The following is a 14522-nucleotide window of genomic DNA, read 5'->3' as shown; positions in this document are numbered from 1 at the left end:
ACATACCAACCAATCACATATTTTAAACAACAATGTTTAGTTTCACAAAATTACGAAGGAATTCTTCCTTAAAACATTTCGTAGCTAATTTATTGAACTTCGTGTTTATAATCGAAATATGCATTTCACAAATAAATAAAAAATCATCTTTGCCAAAAAAGAAAAAAAAATTCAATTAAAGCTAAGTTTATTTTGTTTTAATAAATAAATAAACAATTTGTAATACTTTTACTAAGTCTGACCATTTATTTTAGTGTTACATAACTAAACGGTCACATATTTATTAATTTATAAAAAAATATTATTTATGTATGAGATATTATATAAAGGTTTCGATCATAATTACAAAACTCAATTATTATTCTATTTTGGAGCAAATCAGTCGTATCCTTAACTCCTCCATCCCCAGTTCCCAACCAATCATTTGCTTTGGAAATCTAGTAACGGCAAGTACATGTCTGTCTTCAGTGTTCACCAAAAAGTGAAATGATTCACAGTCACATATTTATATTTCATAATTCTCGACTCAATCTCTCCAAATCCAAACCCCCCCAAAGCCATGGCCAAAGCTCTGAACTTAATTAACCATGCAATTTTCCCGCCTTTTTTATCCCCTACAACTACAATACCCAAGAGGAATTTCTGTATTGTTAGAGCTTCAACAGAGTCCTCTGAGACCCCCCAAACTTCAGCTTCTGTTCAAACCAAACCAGAACCTTCATCGCCGCCGGTAACATTTGCTCCTCCGCCCAATTTTAAGCCGCCGGAGCCAAAGCGGTTCGGTGTCAGGCCTGATAAAGTTTGGGACATCTTCGGGGCTTCTCTTGCCTTGTTCTTCCGGTTGGGGACTGGCGTTTTCGTTTCTGGGTAATCAAAATTTTCGTTTAATTAAATGTGTTGTGTTTTTGTTCAGTAACTCAAAGATTGTTGCTTTTTTTGCATTTGGGTTTGTTTACTGTAAATTTGTGCTGTGTAGTGCTAGCAGTATACAGTTTCTGACTTCATTTTCTTTTCCTTTCCTGTTTTGATTGTACAATGGCAGGTATTCTTTCTCTTTCGTTCCGAAAGATGATATTCCTGCGGACCAGTATGCTCTCGAGTACAATGGTACGTGTTAGTTTGAGTTGATATGATTTATGGCATGCCCTTTGTGAAATTAAGTGAATATGATTTAAGAAATTAGTTGTTAAATGGCTGTTATTAGTGTATATTGATTCTAATCAGATAGGGGAAACTTAAAGTAATTACTTTTAAGTTATGGAGAAGTTATTTCCTATGTTGGCCATCGTGATCTTTCCACTATATGAAACTTGTTTTCGTCATCAAGCATTTTGTTGTCGTTGTGAATACGAATTTTTGGTTTGTTTTTTGAACACTTATGTTACAGCATCCTGAGTATAAGAGGTTTCAATATTTTTTCTTTCTGTCCAATTTTCATGTAACAGATTCTAAGGTCAAAGAGACTTCAAAAGTAGGCCCTCGCCCGGTGAAGCCTATTGAGATATATGAGTTTGAAGGGTACAATACGTTTCATGCCATAATTTTGTTTAGATATATGAGTTTGAAGGGTACTATATGTTTCATACCATAATATTGTTTCAATAATTTAGCTCTTTTCGTTAGCATTTTCTAGCACCCCCTAAATTTTTATCCATACATCTGTGAAACTGACATGTATTTTAATTTTTTTCTTTCTGCCCGGACATATGATTACCATGGATTATGTACAGCTGCCCATTCTGCCGTAAGGTAACTTCATCCCTAATACCTTTTTATTTAGTTCTGAAGAATTTCCATAGATTATATGTATATATACATATGAGGCTTCCTTCCTTTTTCTTTGGGAAATTTAGGGAATGCTTTGCTTGTCAAGATCTTGGTTAAATATGTGTCTCTATGGCAGTTAAGGTCCATAGGAATACTGTAACTTAAGTCCATTGCTTCTGTTTGTCAATTGATTATGATGTATTTTGCTGAATATACCTATTGTTCCTTCTTTATTTTGTGGATTGACATTTTATGCATGTATAGGTTAGGGAAATCGTTGCGGTATTGGACCTCGATGTTCTATTTTATCCTTGCCCAAAAGGTGGTCCAAACTTTCGTCGCAAGGTTGTTGAGATGGGTGGAAAACAGCAGTTCCCTTACATGGTTAGATATTTTACTGTTTTTCGAAAATAGAGTTAAACGATTCCATCAACAAAAGCACATTTGAAAAACACTAAGCTTAATCTAAAGTTTCTCTTGGCTAAGTCTTTTAAAACTCAATGAAATATAAATAGCTCTCATAGTTTTTGCTGTCGCCATCATTCTTTAGTTTTGTTTTTATGCCTGTTGTAACATACAGCTTCTTTTCAGCTCGTTATCATATCACAAAGGCTTTGAGTGGCAGCTACAATTCCATGTTTGTGTTTGGTTGCAGGTGGATCCGAACACTGGAGTTTCAATGTATGAATCCGATGACATAATCAAGTACTTGGTTGGGAAGTATGGTGCGTGTGGTCGCATTCATTTTGCTAGTCACTTTTACCCTCATTTTACAGTTTACGCAGACATGATAGGGAATAGATATTAGATAGTTAGATACATAATACAACTACAATATAACGTTTGGATATGTTTTTATACATCAATTTTTTGGTAACTATTTGGCATGGAAGCAGTATAACTAGGCTCTGCAAATTATGCTTCTATATCGATATACATTTTCCCTTTTTTATCTTTGCTTTTTGCAGAAGCTACACTTTCTTGAATAAGAGCATCTACTTAACTATGTTATCCCCTTGATCTCTTATGCAATCATGCCAACGATTTTAAACCAAAATTCTTTTTAAAATTTCTTACCTCTGGTCCTCCAAATGTGTGTGCAGGTGATGGAACCGTTCCTCTTGCACTGTCACTTGGTTTATTAACGGTTAGCATTTGACTCTTCTGTCATCATCAATTTTTTCTTTGTAGAGTATGTTGTTAATCAATTTTTCTGGTGTGGACTTCTTGTTTTTTATTGCAGACTTTGACTGCAGGCTTTGCTTTGATTGGTCGTTCGGGAAAGGTTAGCTTGTTTGAATTCCTTTTAAGTCCGTAAATCCTTTCACAACTTCTTTCTTTTGCTTTGTTGGGAGCAGGGTGTGTGTGTCCTCCTGGTATATGCCTAGTTCATTAACTGCACGATGCATCGAACACTAAAGTTTGTCCACATTGAAGGCCCTTGTTAGATTTTCAAGATTTCGCCATTATATGTAATTTGTTTACAAACTTCATTGATCAATCTCTTGTTTTATAATTCTGTTCAGGGTTCTAGCTATTCTCCATCAAAACTACCACCCAAACCACTTGTAGTCTGGGCATATGAGGTTAGAGAAGCCCCTTGATCTTTTTTTAGATATATGCTTGTGTTGCTACCATGTTTACATATGAATTTTGGGTTCTTTTACTGATACATATATACTGATAAATCACACGCACGCCAAGCTTTAGTTTGAACCTTTTGTCTCTTCCAGGGATCGCCTTTCTGCAAAATTGCGCGTGAAGTACTTGTGGAGTTAGAACTGCCTCACATATATCGCAGGTAAATACGAGTAACAATAACTATGTTTAGGTCTTGCATTATTATTAATTTTCGTAATTCATCGAGTAATACACAATTCTGAGTGAACTTTCAAATCAACCCATCGTCTTTGGAAGAACTTATTTAGCCTTCCTTTCAGTATCATCTGCTTCCGTTTTTGTGTACAAAGATGTAAAGTATATTACTGAGACATATTATGAATACTCCTTTCAGCTGTGCTCGTGGCAGTCCAAAACGACAATTACTGTTTGACAAAACCGGACGTTTTCAGGTACTTCCAATATTCTACAATGATTTCCTGAAGCTGTGATTTTATTGTAAGAGAATGAAAGATTTAATCTCCGTTTGACATGCCGTGAATTAGTAACTTGACGGTCTCAATCTTAACATTGTTTTTTACAGGCTCCTTACCTAGAAGATCCAAATACGGGCGTGGAAATGTTCGAAAGTGCAGAAATTGCAGAATATCTAAGAGCAACGTATGCTCTACAGTAAGTAATGCTTTCCTAAAGAACGCACACTTTTTCATTATATCTTTTTTAATTTTGTGTTGTATATTTTCTCGCATTTTCTGTTACTACGAAAGTATATATGTCTTCGACTTATTCCCATATACCAAAATAATCCAACAGATTATTGGATGTGTACAAGTTTATCGTTTTCTAGTAGAATGAATTGCTTCGGTTTCATGCTCCATCTGTTAGAATGTTTTGTTCAACATGATGCAATAAAGTTACATTTCGATACTTGCAGTATGTATGTATGTATGCTTGAGGCTATGATATAGACTTTAGTTCCCTCCTCCTCGGAGAAAAATGTAAAAGAAGGGATCCTCTGGCTCGTCTTACAGACCGAAAAAAGAGATATTCTCCTGATACATTTGCCTTATTGGCTAGTGAAAATTTCATCGAAGATCGATGTTTTTCACCCGTTGATTCGGTGTACATTGTTCAATCACAGTTAAAGAATGCCCCTCTTTAAGGAAATTTGTGCTTTTTACAACTTTTTTGTGCTGTCAATGAATCAAAGAGAGATTTGCCAGTGTTAGCTGAGAGTTGCACCCTTACAGTTCGCAGATCCGCGGTCGTGGACTAGAAATATTGACCGAACAGAAGATTAATGTTATGAAGACACTGTCGAACCTAGGATCATATCTTCGGAACGTTTTCTGGAGTACATAGTACTAAACGTAGACTATGGAGTAGTCCGTTCTCTTGCTGTAACTCTCGAGAAAATGTTCGAAACCAGATCTCTCGAGCATTGTCACCCTCCTAGAGAAACTGTTTCTGCTATAACTTCTGCCCCTAATCCTTCTAATCGTCTTCTTAATCAAACTCTCGACCTAGCATTAAAGATCAAACTAGTTTTGGAGGTTATCTGAGAAGAATGTTGTACCAAAAGGAAGCGTCGGGTATGCGATATATCTTTCACAATGTGGGGACTGAAGCAAATGGTGCATATCCAAAGTGGAGCCTCAAACTTTTGGTGGAGAATCTGTCCATCTCTGTTTCTGAAGCTGAGAAGAAAAGAGGTTGTCAACAGGTGAGCTCCTACTCTGCCACTTTTTGTGGCAACTGGGGATGTTTTTACATGTTTGTTAGTAGGGAATATACTTAATCGAGTGCAATGGTGTTCTAGGATTTATATAGCCGACCTCACTTAATTGGATAGACCTTGCTGTTGTTTGTCAATAGGGAATATACTTACCAGATGCCATTAAGGGAAGTTTGTGTACCATTTTTTTTTTCCTTCTTTTCAAGTTGATAATATATACATATATAACAGTCCCCTTCCATTAAGGGATTTTTTGTAGGGCTCACTCTACTTCGTATTTCAACGATTCAACTGTCTATTTTTCAGGTCTTTGCTTAAAGATCCTCTCTATCAAAAATACCCAAATTTGAAACCGTTTGACCGTTGGATTAAACGGTTGTCATACTAATATTTCTTTGAAAAACAGTATTCGTTTATATCCTTCACTACAATTAGATGACTTAAAGGTTTTAGATTTTTTTAATTTTTTGCAATGATGGTCTATGAATGATGTACTAAACTATAGATGGTATATGTACACTCATAATGCACTTTTGTTGAGAGATTCTTCAAATAAAATATCTATGCTGCTCATTCCGTAACTTTTTAACGAACCTAAACAATAGATATAGGAGGTTTTTAGGGGAAGTAATCTCCATATTTTTTTATATAAAAAAATTAGGATTAGTTGTGAGATCCATACCACGACGAACTTTAATCTGAACCGTCTATTTTTCAAGTTGCACCTCATAGATCATCCTTACAAAATATTAGTCAAAATCAGAAATATTTGAGGCATTTAATCAAAGAAATTGACGAATACTTTGTTCTAAGAAAACCTTGAAATTTCATCGTGATAATTAAATAGGCAAATGATTTCGAATTGAATTTGATTTTTACAAGAATGATATATGAATTGAGATTTACAAAATAAATTGTTCAAATCGTTAAAGTTCAATGTAAAATGTGTCCTGCAACTAATTCCTATTTTTTTAATAAAATGGAAATCCCTTCCGAATCCAGCATATGATATGCGGTGGATTCTATGATTGGGTCAATTGACCATCCCTTTCGACTTGATTGCAAACAGGACAAGCGATGCAGTACCAATACGACTAACTGGGAATTCATCAAGCTGACGACGACTTATTTCATTCTTTTACGGAATATACGCCTTAATTTTGTAATGAAATTAAGGAATCTGTTAATTACAGATTAGTTAATCATCTGTATTTATCATTAAATTAACATGGTTCCAAAATATTAAATAATCAAAGAAAAACAGTTGATAATATAAACTCGCACTATATTTTAGAACCCAAAAGGGAGAAGAAAAAAAAGCTATTTTTATTGTATAAAAATAGCTGCCTTGGATGTTATAAAATTAAATTCTTTTGTTATTGGTACTCTAAAAATACGAGTTTAATTTTGCTTTAAAAACTTTGAAGGTTCTTTTAGCCAAATTGGTATCTGATATTGTTATTACTCCTTACTTTGGTCCTTAAGATTTAAAATTGATAAAAGTGGTCATTGAGATTTTTCGCCGTCAATCATGTTAGTCATTCTGTAAAAAAAAATCTCCGTTAAATTAAATAAGTCACGAATTTAAGGGAAGGGGATGATTTGAAAAAAATATACACTCAATTTAACGGAGATTTCTAACATAATCAAAATGATTGACGGTGAACAATTTCAGGGACCACTCATATCAATTTTAAATCTCAATTACTAAAGTAAGGAATTATGTTAAGCTCATTTTGAAAATACCAACTAAAGTCTACCGATACTTTTGTTCTTAGTCTTCAAATATATGCGAAGTTCGAATTTTCACTCTCTAATATATTAAATTAAATAAATAAATACCTTATAAAACTGTGTTGCATAGCTGAGTTTTTAATTAGTTTTTGGATCAAGTTTTTCCAAGAACACGAATTTTAATATTAATATTTAACAGGAATGTAATGCATTTGGCTATAGGTTGCCGGGCAAGGTGGACATTTTCAATGAGAGTGATCAACCATCTAGTCAATGTTCCAAGGGATTCACATCATGGATTATCTTTCAAAGTCAAGAACGCCTAATTCAACCGTAAAACAAAGACTTGATGATGCACATATCTAGTCTTCTTTTTTTTTTTTTTAATTTCAAAGTCATCAAAATTATATTACCTTCATGGTCAAACAAAAGGATTAGTGATATGTCTATAAATCTAAAATTTATGATTAACAAGATCCAATATGTCAGAAAAAACTGCATGATCATAACTTGAAAACGATGTGGCGATTTAACTCTTGAATTTTCGTAAATTTCAAACGTGAGTCCCGTAGTTGTTCAAACACCTGAATTTCAAATGGGTGTGTCTATTCATAAGCCATTTTTACTTCTCACACACCCCTCTCAATTTCAACTGTCGAATAAAATGAATTGAAGAAGATCAAAGTACAAAAATTAATAAAGGTTTCTGAGAGGTAAAAATGAGTGTTGAAAAGCACTACCCTTTAAAAAACCGAGCTGGATCTCATAAGATAAAGGCTACATATGTCATACAAATGTCACATAAAGAGCTATTGTCGTGCTACGAAAGCAAAGGTTGTTTATGCAACTTTAAGCGTTTGTCTATATTAGTGTTTGACAAAATGCTCAGACGATGCAAAAGTTTTCACGAGTTTCTTTTCAATATTTCATTTTATGATGTTTTCCTTTCATTTGAAGATGATGAGATGACATCAGGACAATGTTTGATTTTATGGCACTTGTAGGTTCCACTTCCCTATTTTTTTTCCTTCCAAAAGGGGTACCCTTAGATTGATCCTCAATTATATTACATTTATTATTTTGAAATGATGGTATACCAAGTTCGAAAAAGTAAGTAAAGACAACTCCATTTCTACTGTGGTAGGCCAGAACTCCTTTTCCTCAGTCCACTCTTAAACCCCATGTGGTCAATGCATCGCTGCTCATGTTTGCATTTTTCCTAGTGCCCTAATATGTTAAATTACCTATAAAATCAAATTAATTGGCCGTAGCGAAAGTGTATGGTTGGTACGAGTTCTTTTTCTCCCACCAAGTGCTTGATTTAATGTTTAGTGTCGACTAAGGATGTCTCGACATGTTATGTCGATAATCCTTGACAAATACTCTCGATATTACTCATTAGGTTGTTTCGGCATATGATGATATATGTTGATTTGTGTACATAATGATTTAGCTAACAAAAAAAAGTCCACTAAGTGTTAGTAGAAATGGCACGGTGAATAAACTACAAATTATTTTTGTCTGCTCTACGCCATGCTTCTATTTAGAAAACTTGAACCTTTAACCGTGCAACCCCTTAAAGTTTAAATCTTGAATTCGCCACTATGCGTATGTAATCTTTCCTTTGCGCTCATGTTTATATTACGTTCAGATTAGTTTGGGAAGAATATTGCATCGACTTTCTGACGACAGAAAATGCTTAAATTGTACCCAAATTATGGTTCTCCAAAACATTATTATCCAAAATTACAAGCAAATTTACAACTGTTCACTCCAAAAACATATCTATTTACACCTCACATACTCTAGTGAAGTGAGAAAAAAAAAAAAACACAAAATACATTGTAGCAAAATGACTGTTTTACCTCTAACCCCGGTGCGAAGGGAAACCGTTATTCAACGTGCCACGTCATTCCAACCCCAATATAAACAGAAGAAAGCGGGTCCCACTCAGACTACCAATCACGACCGTAACCCACTTGCTGCCTGCTTCCTCGTGACTGTGGGGCCCAGGGGATCCCCGTCGGATCAAGAAACCACGATTCCTTTTTCCTTCCAGTTTTCCAAGACGCCCCGCCAAATTACGCAACGTCGACACCGACTTCGCCGGCCCACGCCCCGGACCTCCGACCCGAAACGAACCGCTTCATGCCGCCCAAACCAGGCGGTTCGCTCTCCACGCTGTGTCTCGGCGTCGAGTCGATAGACAGCGCGTCGAAATCGTACGCCGCCGCCCTGTCGCGCGCTCTCGACGTCGACATCACGCTGCTGTTTCTCGGCGGCGAGTCTTCCACGAACGGCGATTTCGCCGATTTCTCCCGCTGTCCTCCGTGCCTAAAAATCGCCCGAAAACTCGCAAAGAAACCGAGTTTTCGTCTCTCCGCCACCGGTTTAACGGACTTCTCCATGGACGTCTCGGCCGACGATCCGTGCCGATTCCTGAACCGACGCTTTCTATCCCTCTTCGATCTCACCCTCCCCATACACGAGACGTTAGGAGACGACGGCTCGATCATCGGAGCGTCCGATTTCCCGACGGATCCGGTCCGTTTCGGGAACAATCTCGTGTTTCCGGCCTTGGAGTGCCGCCGGTTCTTCGGGTCGGCGTAGTTGTGCTTCTGCGGCTTCGGAAGCCCGATGATCGCCGCCTTCGACTTCAAGTTCTTCGAAAACCGCTGAGAGCTCGAATTCGAGTGCGAATATTGATTCGAATTCAAGTTATTGACGTTGGAGTTGCCTTTGGTGGAGTCTTTGCGCTCGTAGAAGGCGTTACGGTCGAACCAGTCGTACTCTGCGTCTTTCGAGAGCCAGAAGGATTCCGGCGGGAAATCCGGCGCAACTTGCGGTTCATCGGCATCTTCTTCCGGCCGGTCGTGTCCGGCAGTGGCGGCGTCAGCCTGCGTCTCGCAGGCGATTTTCCGATCCATTGAGCCCCCCCCCCCCCGCACACGCCGAAACTAGTGTTTCCAAATCGACTTGTGGAATATCGCAGAAAAAAAAATTTATGAAAACTTAGAGGGAGAAGGAGAGAGAGGAGAGAGAGAGAGGCTGATGAGGAAGTTGTGAGAGGAGGAAGAAGACTTATAAAGGTGTGTTGTTTACACTGTTCTAAACATCTCTAGGAGGTGGTTGGCCATCACCTGATTAATGTCTTCGCGTTTGAAAATTAAGAAAGGATTCTTAGACCTGCTGAGGACCCTAGACCGCTTAAGCACCCGTCTAGTCCGCCCAAACCCGCTTAGACACCCGTCTAGGTTGTGACTCACTTAAACAGAAAATAGATAACTTCATTTTGCATTTTATTTTTTTTTCAATAAATTGTAAAGATTTGTTGAATACTTAAATGAACACACATTATATGTTTGTTCCCTATGTTTTCATTATGTTCCAATACTTCATAATATATATGTCAGTCTATTTTGTAGTTTATGATGAAATTATATATATTTTAAGTATAAACTAACACTTATGTAAATGAAATATAATGGATCTACTTAAATTCGTCTAGTCCTTCTAGACGCCCGTCTAGACTCCGCTTGGCCGCCTAAGCGCTAGGCCCCAGCCCACCGCTCGATTAGCACTTAACGTCTTTTAGAATCTTGGTTGTTTATGGACTTCAAAGTCATCGAAGTCTCCGATGAGAAGTAATATAATTTCCTTTTTATTATTTTTTATTTGTTATATTTTTTTTACATTTCATTTATTTATTTTGTTTGACTCGTGCTGGGTGGTTTCATTTTGTTTGACTCATTTATTTTTTATTTATTTTTTTTTTTTTGTTATATGATAAAGTTTGTTAAATTAAATTGTTAGATTAGTTACTAATGAGATTCGAACCCACATCGTCATACAAGTACTCAACTCTTTTTCACCAATGTGGTAAATGGTCACTTGCGAGAAAATGAGTTTTCGAAACCAGTCATGTTCTTTTAAGATACTTTTAGTTTTTTTTTTTTTTGAGCCAACGATATTATCTACATTAAAGAGAAGGATGTGGACTTAATCTCACAATGAGTTAACAATAATGTTCAAATTCGCTTTTGGCGAGAATCGAACCTAAAACCTTTCACTTACAAAATAAGATAAATACCACTAAACCGTAGTACGAAGTGACAAAATTATATTAATTTTGATTTAAAGGTTTCAAAATGTTTGACAACTTAAAAGAAAGCAAAACCAATTTATTTTTTGTTTTTTTATTAAGTTGTCAAATATTTTTAATCTTTAAGTATAAACTGATATAAATTTTCAACTAATTTGTATTTGATTCTTACAAGTCCGAGAACATGAGAAGAGTGGGGACTCTTTCGAAAGGCTTTTTAGCCAAAATGGTCCATAAGATTTGCATAACATATTACTTTGATCTCTGAGATTTCAAATCAATAGAAATGGTCCATGAGATTGTCTGCCATCCATCATTTTGGTCATTCCGTTAAAAATTCCGTTAAGTGTCCTGGAGCTCTTGGCCTGAAGTTTGGGCAATTTTCAAAGCTTCGTAACTCAATCGTTTCTTAACCAAATTCGACCCATAATATATCAAAATCAACATAGGAAAGTGTAGAATAAGATTACCTATTTGAAAGCATAATGGTTGTCGAAGATGGTCAGAAAATAGCCTCAAAGTTGACTGGTCTAAGGGAAAACTGGAAAACTTGTTGGAAATTGGGTAAATTTTAAATGTTTATAACTTCTTCAATACTCAACGAAATCAAGTGATTCAAAAACAAAAATCATAGTTCTTGATGAGACAAAGAGAATGGTATCTTTTTCAATGGCTAACTCGTCGTGGTTTGGCCGTAAAATGACTCGAAATTGGCTGTCTTAGTCTCAAGTTAGCTACTTTCAAGCCATTTTTTGGCCAAACCATGGTGAGTTAGCCATAAAAAAAGATATCATTCTCTTCGTCTCGTCGAGAAGTATGATTTTTATTTTTGAATCACTTGATTTCGTTGAATATTGAAGAATTTATGAACTTTTAAAGTTTACCCAGTTTCCGGCGAGTTTTCCAGTTTTCCTTCGGACCAGTCAACTTTGAGGTTATTTTTCAGCCATCTTCGGCAACCATTGGGCTTATAAATAGGTATACTCTTATTCTACACTTTCTATCTTCATTTTGATATATTATGGGTCGAATTTGGTTAAAAAAACAATTGAGTTACGAAGCTTTGAAAATTGCCCAAACTTCTGGCCAAGAGCTTCGGGATACTTAACGGAATTTTTAACGGAATGACCAAAATGATGGATGGTGGACAATCACAGGGAACACTTCTATTAATTTGAAATCTCAGGGACCAAAGTGATGTATTATGTAAATCTCAAAGATCATTTTGACTAAAAAGCCCTTTCGAAAAGGTGAAAAAGAATAAACTTTTCGTAATTCGAAAGCAGATGATATAGAACGCTGATTGCTTTACGCACTCGTTGATTATTTTTTTTCTTTCGTTGGTGTCTCTCTAATTAATTTTTTTTTTCTTTTCCTTTTGTTAGTTCTTTTTTACTTGGCTTTTACAACAGCTTGGCTTGCATTTTCACTATAAAACACTAGAAATTTCTGTAAGTCCAAAAATCATATTTGTCAAAAGTAAAATATACACAAAAAAAATAACTGAAAGCGTTTTTCAAATTATCAAATACAAAATAATTTGAATTAGTGACTCCAAAGTGGAAGTCTCGTGTTTTTCTTTGACTCTAATTTGGATAAATACACTTTGTTCGCCATGTCATTCTACTGAAGTATTAGCCACTGTTTTATTGTTGGTATTTATCTCTGTGACATTTTCACGTAAGCTCATCAGATATCTATTAATTGCATGCGTAGTGCTATCCATACATTATTTTTTACTTCTTACACTCTTTTTAATTTTTGATCATCAGATCAAATGAAGTGAAGAACATAAATGATAAAAAGATATCAAGGGTGTGTGTGATGTAAAAATAAGTATGTGAATAGTACTACCATTGTTGTATCTTTTCACTTTTTGTGTTTTTTATTTGTATATGAACAACATATATTAGAAAACGCGTTAACAAATGTGTCTGTTTGTATGTCCAAATAACACCACTTGTTTTTATAATATATTAATTTCTCATAATCTAGCAATAAAATGAGAAATGACAAAAGAAATGCATCATATCGTAGACTTAATGTTCATCTGATAAAGTGACAAAAATTGAGAAGAACCACATTGTGGTTTGTAAATAAAGTTAAGATTAAGACTGATGGAGTATGAAGCGTTGCATCAATTTTAACCTATTATCAACACTTACTACAAAAATTTGGGTGGCCGAGAAAAATAATTGTAAGTTAGGAAGATATTTCTCTAATAAAAAATAAAATAAAATAAATTTCTGAATGTCTCCACCTAATTGACGTCCAAATCCAACAAGGAATACGTCCAAATCCAATTGAAAAGATAATATTATTCCATGACAACTTGCTGCGCTAATACTTTATTTAACCTGCTCCCAATGATCCAGGTCAGGTGTCCCGATATGCATGCCGATCACCGACAGATTGGGACGAAAGTCTTAAACGGTCTTTAAATTGAATAATTTTTTTACAAATATAATTTTTAAATAATGATAAAAAGAATGAACAGTTTGATTATGATGTTCAAAAGGTAATAGTTCGTCAATCGTAAGTGAAGAGACAAGTAAGTTTTCATTAAAAAAAATGCAAGTATTATTTTATTTAAATATTAAAATACAGCCATCACACTGTAACGTAATGTTTTTATTTTATGATTACATGATATTACTATAATTTACGAACGTAAAGTAACTAAGTAGTATACTAAAAAGGGTGCCAATTGGTTACTCATTATTGAAATACCTTTAGAAAATACTACTTCATCGAGCGATATTATTTACACTAAAAGAGAGAGAGAGAGAGAGAGAGTGGCCGCTAAGCCTCACAGTAGGCTAGCAATAATGTGGTTCAAAATTGTCTTTGTCGAAAATCGGACTTATAACCTCTCACTTATAAGTGAAAAGGAATATCATTAAGCTGTCGTACTAAGTAGCAGTTAGTCACTGTGTTTATACTAAAAAAAAAATTAATAACCAATGTAATACAACATTAGGGTTTAGGGTGAGAATCTGACCTAACTAACTGCTGCCAATAATATAGATTTACATGAGAATTTAAAAATCTTTCACCAACGAGAATTGCTAGCAGCAATTAGTCAAAAAAAAGAGGAATAATGTCTCCACACTGTTTTTCACCTCTTGTATTTGTTTTTTTTTTTTTTTTTTCTCTCTTTCCTCGTCTTTTTTCTTCCTCATTCATTAGGACAGATTAAATAGCTTAAATGAGAAGCAAATATCAGAATTCAAAACAAAAATATGCAAAAGGTAAAAACGAACATGAAAAATCATTCCCGGCCCTAGAAATAATATCAATATTTACATCTATCTCATGGGATCATCAGCTAATTAGTCGCTTTAGAAGATTGAGAGGTAGCTGGTTGGTCAATTTTTAGCCTTTTATTATATTTATATATTATGGCCTATATATATTGGAAGGTAAATGGCATGCTTCGATGTCCTTAAATCAGGGGAAACAAAATTATTAGTAGCAATTAACTTGCAGGCATGCAGCAGCAATATGCGTGATTGCATGTGATATGATGGGTTGCTATGTCTCCTACTCGTTAACATGATTTCG

The 14522-nt window shown here is 35.3% G+C and overlaps 2 protein-coding genes across 2 annotated transcripts; one reads left to right on the top strand and one right to left on the bottom strand.

The window, feature by feature from the left end:
• The first annotated feature begins 401 nt into the window (after positions 1 to 401).
• On the top strand, positions 402 to 4314 carry LOC137712684 (uncharacterized). The gene is made up of 12 exons (XM_068451815.2): positions 402 to 867; positions 1043 to 1107; positions 1446 to 1518; positions 1731 to 1749; positions 2032 to 2151; positions 2423 to 2492; positions 2871 to 2914; positions 3011 to 3052; positions 3294 to 3353; positions 3501 to 3568; positions 3782 to 3839; positions 3971 to 4314. The coding sequence occupies exons 1-12, from the start codon at positions 560 to 562 to the stop codon at positions 4061 to 4063; spliced, it is 1020 nt and encodes a 339-aa protein (XP_068307916.2). The 5' UTR covers positions 402 to 559; the 3' UTR covers positions 4064 to 4314.
• A 4246-nt stretch (positions 4315 to 8560) lies between these two features.
• On the bottom strand, positions 8561 to 9908 carry LOC137713344 (uncharacterized). Its single transcript, XM_068452634.2, has one exon. It carries the CDS (start codon positions 9781 to 9783, stop codon positions 8938 to 8940), a length of 846 nt encoding a protein of 281 aa, XP_068308735.2. The 5' UTR covers positions 9784 to 9908; the 3' UTR covers positions 8561 to 8937.
• Positions 9909 to 14522: the final 4614 nt, after the last annotated feature.

This window comes from Pyrus communis, chromosome 14 (genome assembly GCF_041283825.1).
Source record: "Pyrus communis isolate YQ-2024b chromosome 14, ASM4128382v1, whole genome shotgun sequence".
In the NCBI taxonomy this organism is placed as follows: Eukaryota; Viridiplantae; Streptophyta; class Magnoliopsida; order Rosales; family Rosaceae; genus Pyrus; species Pyrus communis.
Note: the sequence above shows the minus strand (reverse complement) of the source record. Positions and strands in the feature narration are given on the sequence as shown.